Source organism: Panthera onca, chromosome C1 (assembly GCF_046562875.1).
Source record: "Panthera onca isolate mPanOnc1 chromosome C1, mPanOnc1 haplotype 2, whole genome shotgun sequence".
In the NCBI taxonomy this organism is placed as follows: Eukaryota; Metazoa; Chordata; class Mammalia; order Carnivora; family Felidae; genus Panthera; species Panthera onca.
Window position 1 is genome coordinate 47,862,681 of NC_138346.1, and position 14,926 is coordinate 47,877,606.

Below are 14,926 nucleotides of genomic sequence, written 5' to 3' on the forward strand. Positions count from 1 at the left end.
TGAATTTAATAGAAAGTATATAGTAATAGTCTATATCAAAGTTCAATATTTTTAAGTTGATTGTTATTAAGTGTGAGAGTGCCTGGGTGGCTCAGTCGGTTAAGCATCTGACTTCAGGTCAGGTCATGATCTCGCGATTTGTGGGTTTGAGCCCTGCATCGGGCTCTGTGCTGACAGCTCAGAGCCTGGAGCCTGCTTTGGATTCTGTGTTTCCCTCTCTCTCTGACCCTCCCCTGCTTGCTTGCTCTCTCTCTCTCTCTCTCTCTCTCTCTCCCTCAAAAATAAATAAACATTAAAAAAAGGTTAAGTGTGGTGGGTTCCAGCTATACAGAAGTGTGCTGGGTTTCAGCAATTCCACTCTGAGGCATTTACATAAGTGATATGAAGACATACCCACACAAAGATTTGTCCAAGAATGTAGCAGCTTCATTTACAATGGCTAAAACTGGAAATAACCCAAATAGCCATCAATAGAAAGAAGCAATAAACCAAAGTGGAGTAATTCATACAATGGAATAAGGCCCAGCAGTAAAAAGAAATAAGCTATTGAACATTCAACAATATTGGATGAAACCGATGGAAATTAGACTGAGCTAAAGAAGCCAGACACAAAAGAGTGCCTGCTATATGACTCTGTTTTATGAAGCTCTAGAAAATGCAGAATTGATCTATAAAAATAATTAGAACAGTAGTTGTCTTGGGGTGCCTGGGTGGTGCAGTTAGTTAAGCGTCTGACTCTTGGTTTTGGCTCAGGTCATGATCTCCTGATTCATGGATTTGAGCCCCTCTAGGGCTCTGCACTGAGGGTGTGGAATCTGCTTGGAATTCTCTCCCTCTCCCTCTCTCTCCCCCACTCTCCCCACTCGTATTCTCTAAATAAATAAGCAAACAAACAAAAAAAGAACAGTAATTGTCTCTGGATAAGGGGCAGGGATTGCCTGGGAGGTGGGCAGGAGGGAACTTTCTATGGTGATGTCAAGGTTCTATATCTTCACAGGGGTGATGATGGTTACATGGGCCTATCCATATACCAAAAATACAAAATAGTACAGTTAAGGTATGTACATTTCAATGTATGTACATCCCCCCCCCCCAAAAAAAAATCCCACATAGTGGAAATGGGTGGAGGTGTGGGTGAAACAATAACAGCAGAATTCAATCACTGTTAAAGCTAGGAGACAGGTATGGGCTTTTTTTTAATGCTAGTCTGTTTACTTTCTATATATTTAACATTTTCCAAAATAAAAAAAAAAGGCTAGAAATATATATCAGTGAAATGTACAATCAAAATTTTATACCATGAAAATATATCTCTCAAGAAGCTTTTTCTGTATGCAGAAGACATTTATAAAAATTCACAGAGGTGCCCTGTGTCTGTGCTTCACGTGGAGAATTTGAAATGGAGCTCATTATTTTCTCCAGCTCACCTCGTCCCCACCCCCAGCATGTCTCCCATCTAATGGACCATCAGAGTGAATATGATATGGTTTCTCAGCTACCACCAGCCCCCAAATTAATTCTCCACTGGTCTCTCAAATATTTATTTCTAACAAATACTGGTGCAGATGGAGAAATTCGAGCTGCCGCATACACTGGAGAAAACAATGGATGTGACAGACCTTGACCTCAGTCTTTATTCTCACTACTCTCTGAAGATGGTGTTTCAGAAGTCAATGAGAAAATGAAAATTCAGGTTTTTTACATCCTGATTATTTCAATCTCATATTCAACTTCTTTAACCTTACTTCCTAATTTCTCAGCAACACAAAGAGACATAAATTTTCAGAATAACAAAATCCAGAGCATACTAATCAAGGACAATGCTTAATTTCTTCTCTATTATGGACTGACAAGGCTCAGTCATATACCAGTCACTAACTATGCCTTATTAGATTTCCAAATGTTGCCTGTAACAAGTTCTATAGTCCCAAGAATCAGAAGCACCAGAGGCAAAGAATAAACTCAAGCTCAATCACAGCTATATAAAGGTATATAAATACCCTCCTAGGTCATAAGAGGATTATAAGTGCACTTGGGTAAAGAATCTTGAGTCCTCTTATTATATCTTGTCAAGTATTAGTATCAAACAGTTCTCTATGGTCAGAATAAGATAAACACTGAAATTAGCTAAAGATCTAAATTTCATAACCTCTACTTACAAATATTTCTACCTAACATTCCTTTATTTTTACATATCCCCTGCTAAATTCCAGTGAAGAATTTCACAAGGAAATTAAATAGCAAAACACTCAAAAGATCCTTGATGCCAGCATTTTTGTTTATTCATTCATTCATTCATTCATTCATTCAACAAATTTATCTATGCCTGTGGGCAACAGATGCTCTTCCAGGTACTAGAAACGTGTATAATAATTTAATAGCAAACAAAACAAGGTTGATGCCCTCACAGAACTTATGTTCTAGTAAGAGGAGGCAAGCCTATAAGAAGGGTTGAGGGTAATAAGTGCACGGAGAAGGATCAATACAACAGGGCATGCAGATTACTACTTAATATAGCTGGTTAGGAAAGGCTTCTTTGTTACAGCGATGTGCAGCAAACCTGAGGAATGTGAAGTTCCAGAATTCCGGGCAGAGAAAATGGCAAGTGCAAAGGCCCTATCCCAGAGTGGCACTTGGAAAATGAAGAAACAGAGAGCCGGTGTGGCTACAGTGGAGTGAGTTAGGGTCAGAGATGTGAGAGATAGGAGGGGGAGGGGCACCGAGAGGATCTAAGCCTTCCTGGGCCATTTTCAGGGTCTGGGCATCTAGTGTGAAAGAGATGGGAAGCCACTGGAGCACTGTGAGCAGAAAACAGTCCTATTTAATGTTTTTAAAAAGATCAGGAGTTGCGAGAGGAGAACAGGCAGTAGCGGAACAAAGGTTGAAACAGGAAGACCAGTTCGATCCAGAGATCACAACGCGCTCAGAGGAATATTTTAACTCATTTGTTTTTTGGTTGTATTTCGTTATACTCAATATTCCAGTAACTAAAACTGCAATCAACTGGACTGCTCTCTTGTTTGCCACTGGCTTTGGGGAGTTAGTTTTTGAGGGAAAAGCAAAAGTTAAAAGAGACTACTTTTCAGGCTCTCATTTGACCTACTAGTGATTCCTTTATTTCAATGGACCTAACAATAGGTAAGTAAGACAAAAACTGCTAGTTTGCAAAATAACCTTTTTCAAAAATATTTTCAAAAATATCAGGAAACAGATTTTAATTTGCAGCTACACACAAAAGTTCTCATATTATTGCAGTTTTTCATAACCTTTATCACAACATATATCATAGTAGTCAAAACCCCCTTTAACTAATTAATATTCCTGAAATAAATATATAATTTCAATAAATATATCGAAATAAAAATACGTGTCAAACCACGGAGTCCATCAACGCTTTCTCAGAATTGTTTTGTGGTTAGTTTGTGAAATGACCCTCATAATGAAGACAAGCTCTCAACTGTGCTTCTACGTCTAATTTCTGTAAGTTTAGCAAACAGCACGTTTAACAGCCTCGCCCAAACCCTGTTGGTGGCACTTTCAGTTATAAAAAGCTAGGTAGGAAAACCATCATACAATGCATACCCTTCAGGACTTCTAGCCACGCTTGAGTGTTATTAATTGGTTTAAGAGGGTGTGAGAAACACAAGCTTTCCTGCACACTTCGGTGATTTCATCCTATGTTCCCAGCACTCTGATAAATTAAATCATCCTGTCTGTCATGAATCGCAGCTGGCATGCCTGAGTATTGCTCTTTGATGATGAGCAAGCAGTACAAAATAAGATGCTGATTCCACTCTTCAAAATCTCATTTTCAGCATTTCATAGGTTACCAAGCAGGATTTTAAAAACAAAAACAAATGTCAAAATACGGTTCACTTTGGTTTTGTGGGAACCTAGGCCCACTTGCCAAAAATATCGATAGCTTTTTTCCTTTCTAAATAGCAGGCAGCATCTACAGCAGGGAAGAGCACTGGGGTGGGGGGTGGGGAGAGGCTATTAAGATGGATAATCCAGCTTTCTGTTTACCCATCGAGCTTTAATGGGGGGAAACCAGCCAGGAACTGAGGGATTGTTAGAGCCACACAAACTAGAGTGCATTTCCTCACCCTCATGAATATTGTCAAGAATCTGCCTCCTTAAGTTCCACTAACAAGTAAGGAGATTCCCCTCTCTGGAGGCAGGCTTTGCTGTAATCACATCACTACTGACTTATCGTATCGTTCCACCTCCCCTTTACCCTTTTCCTTCAACTACAAACTCCTATTCCATTTTGTTTTATTTCATCCTAGTATATTGAAGGCATTCTTGCAAACTGACTTAAACCATTCCTGGGCTAAGAAGAGACAGAAATAATAAAATAAATCAAGATTTCTTTCTCCAGATCTAAATTTAAATAAACCAGGCGGGGCGAGATGATGAAAAGCCGTGTGGGTGTCTATTGCAAGATTTTCCCGTCTCTAGGAAAGAAAAGAATAAAGAACAGAATGCTAAATGGATTTGGGAACGGAGTGTGAGTGTGTGTGTGTGTGTGTGTGTGTGCGCGCGCGCGTGCAGTCATTCTCAGGGCAAAAGGAAGAATTCAGGAAGAAGGAAGAGAAAAGAAAAAAATCAGTCGAGGCAGTCATTCACCCCTACCCCCTCCCGACCCCTCCCCACCCTACTGCAGTGCTCTGCGCTTCCCAGAAAGCTCAGCACCCCAAAGGGCAGTTTCCCGAAACCGGAGCACAGCTCGAGTCCTGGACAGACAGTCTGGGGAGATCGGGGAGGTGGGGATGGGTAGGGACAAGCGATTGGAAGTGAGCCGGCCACGGGAGAAGCGAGGAGGCCAGCGACGCCAGCTGAGATCCCCCGCGGCGATGGAAAGGCAGGGCCGGGCTACCGGGACCTACCTGGAACAGTGAGGGTGGAGGATGCCCCCGGCACCTCTGGCCTCTCCTCCTCAGCCTCCTCCCGCTGCCTTTGCTGCTGCTGCTGCTGGATGAGGCTGAGGTCGGATCGGCCGAGCTCGGCTCGAGCGGCCGCGGGGACCAGCCGCGCCTTCAGCAGCACCGCGGCCAGGCCGAGCAGCAGGGTACAAGAGACGCGCCGGCTGAGCCTCGCCATGGCCGAGAGCCAGAGGGCAGCGGCGGCATATTGCGGGGCTCCCGGCGGCGACGGACGCCAGGGCTGCGGGCTCCGGCGGCGCCCGCTCGCTCGCTCCCGCTCGCGCGGTCTGCCTCGCACGCCCTCGCCGGGAGGAGGAGGCCTGGGAGGCGGAGGGGACGGGGGTGGAGGAGGAGGGGAAGTTAGCATCCTCGCGCACGTGATGCGCAGGGCGGGGCGAGCCGGGAGCCGGCGGCCGCGGCTCAGCTGTCACCGGCGGCGGAGCAGCTCGGAGGGACGGGGCCGCGCGCAGCGCTGGGGCTCGGGGCCGGGCGGCGGCCTCCGAGGGGAAAGGAGCGAGAAGAGCCTTTTGGGGGCTGGTCGGCCTTCACATCCTCCAGCCTTACGGAAACACCGGGGAATTTTGCAGAAATGGGAATAAAATTGCCCCCACCTGGACCCAAAGTAGAGGAAAAGGTGGTGTATTGATTACTCTCCTAAAACACTTAACGCAGCACCCACCCATCAATTAGCCAGGATCTGTGGCCATTCGGGCTTTGCCGCATCACAGCCATCATTGGTTATCCAACACTTAAACTACAGTTCTACCAATTTTAACTGAACTTCCTCTTTCTGCTCAAGTGGGAATTTCTTTCTTTATTACAAAATATTCCTGATTACATTTTGTGTGATTGTAGCCTACACTTCTCGCTTACTAAAAAAACATTTATTAAATAAATGCACACTAGGTGCTTACTATGTGTCAGCATTCACTCAGGTGCTTGAAATAAGCAAGATACAGTCTTCCTTGCATTCTAAGTTTCGCTACCTGTTAGGGCAGGGGAAAATACAAGCAAATTATAATCCAAGGTGGTGGTTACCACTGGAGACGGACGTGCAGAAGGTTGCGCTGAGTTTGGAAGAAATTAACTATGTGGTATATGGAAGTCGGCTATGAAACACCAGAGGACCTGGGGTTTTAAGAAGAATAAGAGTTCCATACGTAGATGGGTACAACCAGGAAGTCTTAAAAACAACGGGGCAGAGGCGCCTGGGTGGCTCAGTCTGTTAAGTGTTGGGCTTCGGGTCAGGTCTTGATCTCATGGCTTGTGAGTCTGAGACCCCACCCGGCTCTGTGCTGACAGCTCAGAACCTGGAGCCTGCTTCGGATTCTGTGTCTCCCTCACTCTCTGCCTCTCCCCCGTTCATGCTCTGTCTCTGTCTCTCAAAAATAAATAAACGTTAAAAAAATTTTTTTTAATGGAGCACCATCTACGTGTGTGACGCCCAGAGATGTGTAATAGTACCATGTGTTTGGAAATTTGAGCAATGATTGTGACAGAGTCGCAGTGTTTTAGATTGAAAAGGAGAGTGAAGATCAGGTCATTAAAAAAAATAATAGCAGACATCTCTATAATATTTACTGTGTCCAAGCACTGTTTAAGCACTTCATATGTGCTAACTCCTGTAATAACCCTCCAGATGTACATAAGGACATTGACATACACTGCAAGTGATTAGGAAGTAGTGAAAGAAATTAATCAGGGAAGGGACTTGACACCAGTCTACCTACCAGGGTCACTTTGGTATCAGTGTGAAAGTAGGATTACTGAAGGATAGATTGAAGGAGAAGAGGCCAGTTCAGAGGTGTTTCCAAAAGCCGGTGAGGAGATGCAGAAGTCTTGTGACACTGGAAGGGAGAGGAAAGGCATGGGAGATTCAGTTCTTAGGGCTAGAATCAACAGAGATAGTTGATTGGGTGGGGAAGGGAGATATGTTCAGTATGACACCCAGATTGTCAAACTGAGGATCTTGAGTGGCTGCTTATGTCATCATCAAGATTGACTGGTAATATAGGCTACAGAATAGATGATAGGCTGTGTGTTCAGCTGTGGTCTCTTTGCATTTGGAGATCTCCTAATATAATACAAATGTTATTTGATCGTGACGTCATATCATTTTCCATCATAGTTGATTCAGCTGTTTTGGTTGATTGGATGTCCCTTTCCACCCTCACCATTTTTATGTGTCTTCCTCCTAATGTTTCCAACTTCCTGGGAAAAAAAAAAAAAAAAACAAACTCCTTGGTAGTGGAAAATTATTCTTTGCCCAAGGGCATGAAAATAATACCTGTTTAACCACAAAGATAATAATAATAATAATAATAATAATAATAATAATAATAGGCATGTTATATATATTATCTCACTGTATCTTTAGAGCAATCCTACGAATTAGTTTTCATTATCCTGTTTATCAAATGGAAACACTGAAGATCAGAGAGGCTACTTACCGTCTTGCTCAAGGCTGTACTAATAATATGTGACTTTGTCTTTCTGCACTTTTTGAAGCTACATGAGCTGTTTAGTGATTTCTAGACAAAAATAAACTATGTGAGCTATGTAAGTTTTGGAAAACAGATGTCAAAGTGAGGTCCCTCACATTAAACACTATTGTTCCACCCCTGCTTTGCCCTGCCTGTGTGAGCAGGAGCTACTGGTGGGGGGCAGGGTGGGGGGTGGAATGCAGGGAGCCTTTATCAGCCTCATCAAGCTGTTTTTGTTGCATTTTCTTCCAAGTTACCTCTGCTCCTGGAGAGAGGAAAGGAGAAAATGGAAACGGCTCCAAAAACCTGACTGGCAGATCAGAAAGGAAGGAAGACTGCCAGGATTTCTGTCATCTGCCTTATGGTGGCCAGATCTTCTTTAATATGTTAAAAGCTGACCTTCCAGAGGCAAAGCCACTGATTTCATGGCCCCAGTAGAGGGTGGACATCAAATCCTTCAATACTGTGGAGTGTTTAAAGAAAAGTTTTGCCTATCAAGATGGTTCTTAGAGGACTTTTTAAATGTTCCAATACTCATATAGTTTATGCCTAATTTCTGCGCAATATACAAAAACCATATTATCTCATGCGATCAGGGCTAGTATTTAGTGAATCAAAAAAAGTTGGTGAAGAGACAAATCAATAGATCTTAAATACGTTTTAAACTGTTTGTTTTATCTTAAAATAAGTAAATGTACATTTATTTACCACTCTTTTGATATAGAGCCAAGATATTTTTTAAGTATCTAACCACAACCTAGGGTTTGAAGTCATAAACCACAATTATAATGAACCTCTATGATTTGCAGTTTGAGTTTAAGTGGAAGGAGCTCTTAAAGACTCCTGACAAGCAAGCTGAGTGCCAATTCGTTCTATTTAATTTTTTTCCCAATTTTTTACAATTTTTTCACCTACTTCGTGTTAAACTTTGTTTTCATAGAGAAATACACTTTGCTCAAATTTATATTTCATCCATTCCTTAAAATACATAGCAAAAATAAGTTTCAGAAAAGACATAACTGAATTTTTGGCACACACGCAGAAAACAAAACCAAGCAGACTTTCCGGAAGGTGAATCCTGCTAACTCCATGTGGGTTACTTGTCAGTCAGTGTGTTTTACAGAGGAATGGAAGCTGCCAACTGACGTAGGAAGTTATTTTCAAGTTCATAATCTAGGATACTGTTCATGCTTGATACAATGTAACTATTAGTGTTAGAAATTCTTCATTTTTATTTAAAAAAAATACTGCCAGAGCCATCAAAAAGCAAATTATACTACCATACATATATTATATAACTTTTCACTGCCTAAGATCTACTGGTACCTCCCAATTGCTCTTAGCATAAAGTCCATAATCCCTAATAGACTTACAAAGCCATTTACAATCTATCCTCTGACTACCTAGGCTCATCTCTGAATATTTGCTACATAAACACACTTTGCTAGGCACATGTGCATACACACACAGACACACACACACGCACACACACACACAGAGCGTGTACAGAGAGAGACAGATAGCACCAGCGAAGAAACAAAGCATTTCTTTTACTCCCTGAAATTAGACTTATTTGAGTTGCCCCTAGACCTTCACATGTTGATTTCTTCTGCCTGGAACTCTAGTCCTTCACATCTTTAATTGGTAAGCTCCCATAGGGCCCAAAAGGTTAGTTTAGATATTCCTTCCTCCAGAATACATTTCCTAACACCCTTAGCTTTGATTATTAGGTGCCCCTCATATGAGCTTTCACATCACCTCATATTTCCCCTTAGAATTCTATCATTTAAAATGGATTGCTCCTAAGAAGAATAGGGTTAGATTCCTGTGAGTCTCTGGTTCACAACATTTTTATCAACTGATCAATGCATAACTTGTTTTATGTGTGTCTTTGTTTAAAGACACCTTATTTGTTACATTTTGTTAGTTCATTAACATTGAGCTCACAGCCAATAATACTATAACTCATGCCTGAAAGAAGTTTTTCTAACACATGTACTTTCTCTGTAAGAAACATCACAGCCTTCTTGGGCTTAGGAACACTAGACAGCACTTCAGCACTGTAATTAAGGGCCATTTTAAACAACAGAATAAATAATGGAAAGTACAAAACTGAAAAAAAAATTGGCACTGAGTAGACCACCAAAAGGACACTTACTATGAGAGCAGAAGGAAGAAGGAAGAACATCACCTTGCTTGACTTCAGCTGGGAATGTGAATGCCGTGTAACTCAAATTTTTCACTGATCTGCACATTTCCGTGAATAACCATGAAAGTACTGATTTGGGGGTGACAAATACATTTCAGCAAACAGGCAAATTCAGAAATATGGAATCATGAATGAGGAGGAACTACTCCTGTGTGTGTAATCTATATAATACATTTCTTTTGGTGTAAGTAAGAAAGATTGGATAAAAGAAATTATAGGGAAGTCAAATGATTCTGAAAAAAAGATGAACACTATCAAGAGTTAAGAAAGAATCTGCCCCTGCAGTCCCAGAATCCAGGCATGCCCTAATGCAAGGCTAGCCCCCTACATACCAGGCCAACACCTTCAGACTCAGCGTCCAGTCTAGCTCCTATGGCCCCAAATTCCAGGCCTGCTCCACTGCCTGAATGGCCCCTATGGCCCCAGTCTCTAGGCCCACCACAGCACTAGACCAGCACCCATGCACCCAGGCTCAAGTGGACTCTGTGTCCAGGACTTCATCCTCGATTCAGGCACCACGCTTGCCTCCATCAACATCCATCAACATCCAGAAATCAGTTGTGATACACCACAGTAACAAAATGAAGGATAAAAGTTTAATAGTTTAAAAGTTCTCAATAGTTTCAGAAAAAGCATTTGACAAAACTTAACACCCTTTCATGATAAAAAACATTCTCAACAAATCAGGTTGAAGAAATGTACCTCAACATGAAGGCAGATATGACAAGACCACAGCTAACATCATGCTCAATAGTGAAAACTGAGGAGCACTGGGGTGGCTCAGTCAGTGGAGCATCCGACTTCGGCTCAGGTCATGACCTCACAGTTTGTGGGTTTCGAGCTCTGCTTTAGGCTCTGTGCTGACAGCTCAGAGCCTGGAGCCTGCTTCAGATTCTATGTCTCCATCTCTCTCTGCCCCTCCCCAGCTCATGCTCTCGCTCGTGCTCTCTCTCTCTCTCTCTCAAAAGTAAATAAACTTAAAAAAATCTTTTTTAAAAAGAGTGAAAACTGAAAGCTTTTCCTCCAAGATCAGGAAAAAAACAAAGATTCCCACTGTTACCACTTTTAATAAATATAGTACTAGAAGTTCTAGCCAAAGCAAATAGAGAAGAAAAAGAAATAAAAAGCATCGAAGCCATAGAGTAAGAAGTAAAATTGCAGATGACGTGATCTTATATATAGAAAATCCTTAAGACTCCATCAAACCTATTAGGACTACTAACAAATTTAGTAAGGTTGTAGGATACTAAATTAACATACAAAAATCAGTTGCATTTCTATACACTAATAATGCACGATTCAAAAAAGAAATTAAGAAAACAATTCCCTTTACAATAGCATCAAAAACAAAAGCAAACAAAAAAACCTTAGGAATAAATTTAACCAAGGAGGTGAAAGACCTGTACACTGAAAACTGTAAAACACTGATAAAAGAAATTAAGACACAGAATTGATGAATAGAAATCCCTTGTTCATGAATTGAAAAAAATAATATTGTTAAAATGTCCAACTCCCTACAGCCATCTATAATTCAATGCAATACCTATCAAAATTCTAGTGGCATTTTTCACGGAAATAGAAAAAATAAGACAACATAAATAAAAGGCATCCAAATTGGCAAGGAGGAGGTCAAACTTTCACTGTTAGCAGATGACATGCTACTCTATGTGGAAAACCCAAAAGACTCCATCAAAAAATTGTAGAATTGATCCATGATTTCAGTGAAATAGCAGGATATAAATCAATGTACAGAAATCGGTCACATTTCTATACACCAATAATGAAGCAGCAGAAAGAGAAATCAAGGAATCGATCCCATTTACAATTGCACCAAAAACCATGAAATACCTCGGAATAAACCTAAACAAAGAGGTGAAAAATCTATATGCTGAAAACCATAGGAACCTTATGACAAAAATTGAAAACGACACAAAAAAAATGGAAAAAACAATCCATGTTCATGGATTGAAAGAACAAATATTATTAAAATGTTGATACCACCCAAAGCAATCTACATATCCAATGCAACTCCTATCAAAATAACACCAGTATTCTTCACAGAGCTAGAACAAACAATCCTAAAATCTGTATGGAACCAGAAAAGACCCTGAATAGCCAAAGCAATCCTGAAAAGGAAAACCAAAGCTGGAGGCATCACAATTCAAACTTCAAGCTTTATTAAAAGTTATAATCATCAAGACAATATGGTACTGGCACAAAAACAGAAACATAGGTCAATGGAACAGAATAATGAACCCAGAAATGAACCCACATGTATATGGTCAACCTGATCTTTGACAAAGAAGGAAAGAATATCCAATGGAAAAAAGACAGACTCTTTAGCAAATGGTGTTGGGAAAACTGGACAGTGACATGCAGAAGAATGAATCTGGACCCTTTCTTATTCCATACATAAAAATAAACCCAAAATGGATGAAAGACCTAAATATAAGACAAGAAACCATCAACATCCTAGAGGAGAACACAGGCAACAACCTCTTTGACCTTGGCCACAACAACTTCTTACTTGACATGTCTCCGGAGGCAAGGGAAACAAAAGCAAAAATGAACTATTGGGACCTCATCAAGATAAAAAGCTTCTGCTCAGCACCATCATTAGGAGCAGAAAAGAGTGAGACTACGTCATTCGTAAAAGCTTCTGCACAACAAAGGAAACAACCAACAGAGACAACCTATGGAATGGGAGAAAATATTTACAAACCATACATCTTATAAGGAATTTAAGCAACTCAATCGCAAGAAAACAAATAAACCAATTTTAAAATCGGCAAGTAGAATAGAGAGCCCAGGAATAAACCCATGCAAAAACTATGACAAAGAGGCAAGAATATACAATGGGGAAATGACAGTCTCTTCAATAAATGGTGCTGGGAGAACTGAACAGCCACATGCAAAAGGAATGAAACAACTACTATTTTACACCAAATACAAAAAATAACTCAAAATGGATTAAAGGCCTGAGGAGCAGCTGGCTGGCTCAGTAGGCGAAGCATACAACTCCTGACCTCGGGGCTGTGAGTTCAAGCCCCACATTGGGTGTAGAGATTCCTTAAAAATAAAATCTAAAATAAAAAAAAAATGGATTAAAAACATGAGTGGAAGATTTAAGCTATAAACTTTTAGAAGAAAACATAAGCAATAAACTCCTTGACATCCACCTGGACAGTGAGTTTTTATTTTTATTTATTTTTCTCTAGAATTTTTTACTTTTGTACATTTGCCTGATTATTAATTTCCCATAATAGACTCTTAAAGACAGTGAGTTCTTAGATCAGACTCTAAAAGCAAAGGCGACAAAAGCAAAAACAAAGAAGTGCAACTACATCAAATTAAAGAGCATCAGCAAAACAAAGGAAACCATCAGCAAGATGAAAAGGCAAGCCAGCGCATCTGGGCGGCTCAGTCAGTTAAGTGTCCGACTTCAGCTCAGGTCACGATGTCACTGTTTGGTTTGTGGGTTCCAGCCCCGCATGGGGCTCTGGGTTGACAGCTCAGAACCTGGAGCTTGGAGCCTGCTTCAGATTCTCTGTCTCCCTCTCTGTCTCTCTCTCTGCCCCTCCCCTGCTTGTGCTCTGTCTCCTTCTCTCAAAAATAAATAAACATTAAAAAAAATTTTTTTCAAAAAAAATGAAAAGCCAATCCATGGAATGGGAGAACATATTTGTAAATAATATATCTGACAAGAGGTTAATATCCAAAATATATAAAGAACTCACACAACTGGACAATCTGATTAAAAACTGGGCAAAGGACTTTGGTGGGCATCTGATTGGTTCAGTCAGTTAACCATTCGACTTTTGGTTTTGACTAAGGTCATGACCTCATTAATTCATGAGATTGAGCCCCAAGTCTGGCTCCGTGCTGAGAGCATGGAACCTATTTGGGATTCTCTCTCCCCCTCTCTCTCTGCCCCTCTCTCTCTCTGCCTCTCTCTGTTCATGCTCCCTTTCTCTCTCTCTCTAAATAGCTAAGCTTATTTTTTAAATAAACTTTTTTAAAAAATTGGGCAGAGGATCTGAAATAGACATTTTTCCAAAGAAGACATGCCACATGAAAAGACACATGAAAAGATGCTCAACATCACTCATCATCAGGGAAATGCAAATCAAAACCACAATGAGATACCACCTCACTCACACCTGTTACAATGACCAGAATCCAAAAACAAGAAATAACAAATGTCGATGAAGATGTGGAGAAAAGGGAACCCTTGAGTCCTGTGGTGGGAATGTAACTCTCCAGCAAGGAAAACAGTATGGAGGTTCTTCAAATAATAAAAAATATAAATTCCATACAATTTAACAATTCTTCTTCTGGATATTTATCCAAAGAAAATGAATAAACTAATTTAAAAAGGTATCTGTACTCCCATGTTCTTTGAAGCGATTTTTTAAATAGCTAAGATATAAAAACAACATAAGTGTCCTTCAGTGGATGAATGGACAAAGAAAATGTGTTACACAGACACACACACACACACACACACACATACACACAATGGAATACTATTTAGCCGCAAAAAAGAATGAAATCTTGCCATTAGTGACAACACGGATGGAATTGAGGACACTATGCTAAATGAAATAAGTCACACAGAGAAAAAAAATACCTATGATCTCATTTATATGTGAAATTAAACAACAACAATAACAACAAACCAAGCTCAGATACAGAGAATGGATCGGTGGTTTGCCAGAGGCAGGGAGTGGAGGGTGGTAGAAATAGGCAAAGGGTGTCAAAAGTTATAAACCTCCAGTTATAAAATAAATAAGATACAATGTGCAGCATGGTAACTAATATGAAATGCTGTATTGTATATTTAAAAGTTGCTGAAGAGACCTTAAAAGTCCTTAAAATATATATATTTATGTAAGTAAAATATATATATTTATGTAAGTAAAATATATAATATTTATGTAAATTATATATATATATATATAGTAACTGTGTATGGTGACAGAAGTTAACTAGACTTAGTGTGATGATCATTTTGCAATATATACAAATATCCAATCATTATATTTTACACCTGAAACTAATATAATGTTAAATGTTAATTACACCATAATTAAAAAAATATATTTTTGAATGTTTATTTATTTTTGAGAGAGAGAGAGAGAGAGAGAAGGGCAGAGAGGGAGACACAGAATCTGAAGCAGGCTCCAGGCTCTGAAGTGTCAGCACAGATGACTTCTTTGTAGAAATTGACACACTGATTCTAAAATTCATATGAAATTGCATGGGACCGCATATAGCCAAAACAATCTTGAAAAATAAGAACAAAGTAG

General features: G+C 40.2%; 1 protein-coding gene across 1 annotated transcript in view; it reads right to left on the reverse strand.

Moving 5' to 3' along the window:
* FAM171B (family with sequence similarity 171 member B) overlaps window positions 1-5,275 on the reverse strand; it is a 67,418-nt gene extending 62,143 nt beyond the window's left edge. Inside the window, exon 1 of the mRNA XM_060622295.2 lies at window positions 4,890-5,275. Within this exon, the coding sequence (XP_060478278.1) occupies window positions 4,890-5,103 (214 nt within the window). The 5' untranslated portion in view covers window positions 5,104-5,275. The remainder of the gene's footprint in view (window positions 1-4,889) is intronic.
* Window positions 5,276-14,926: the final 9,651 nt, after the last annotated feature.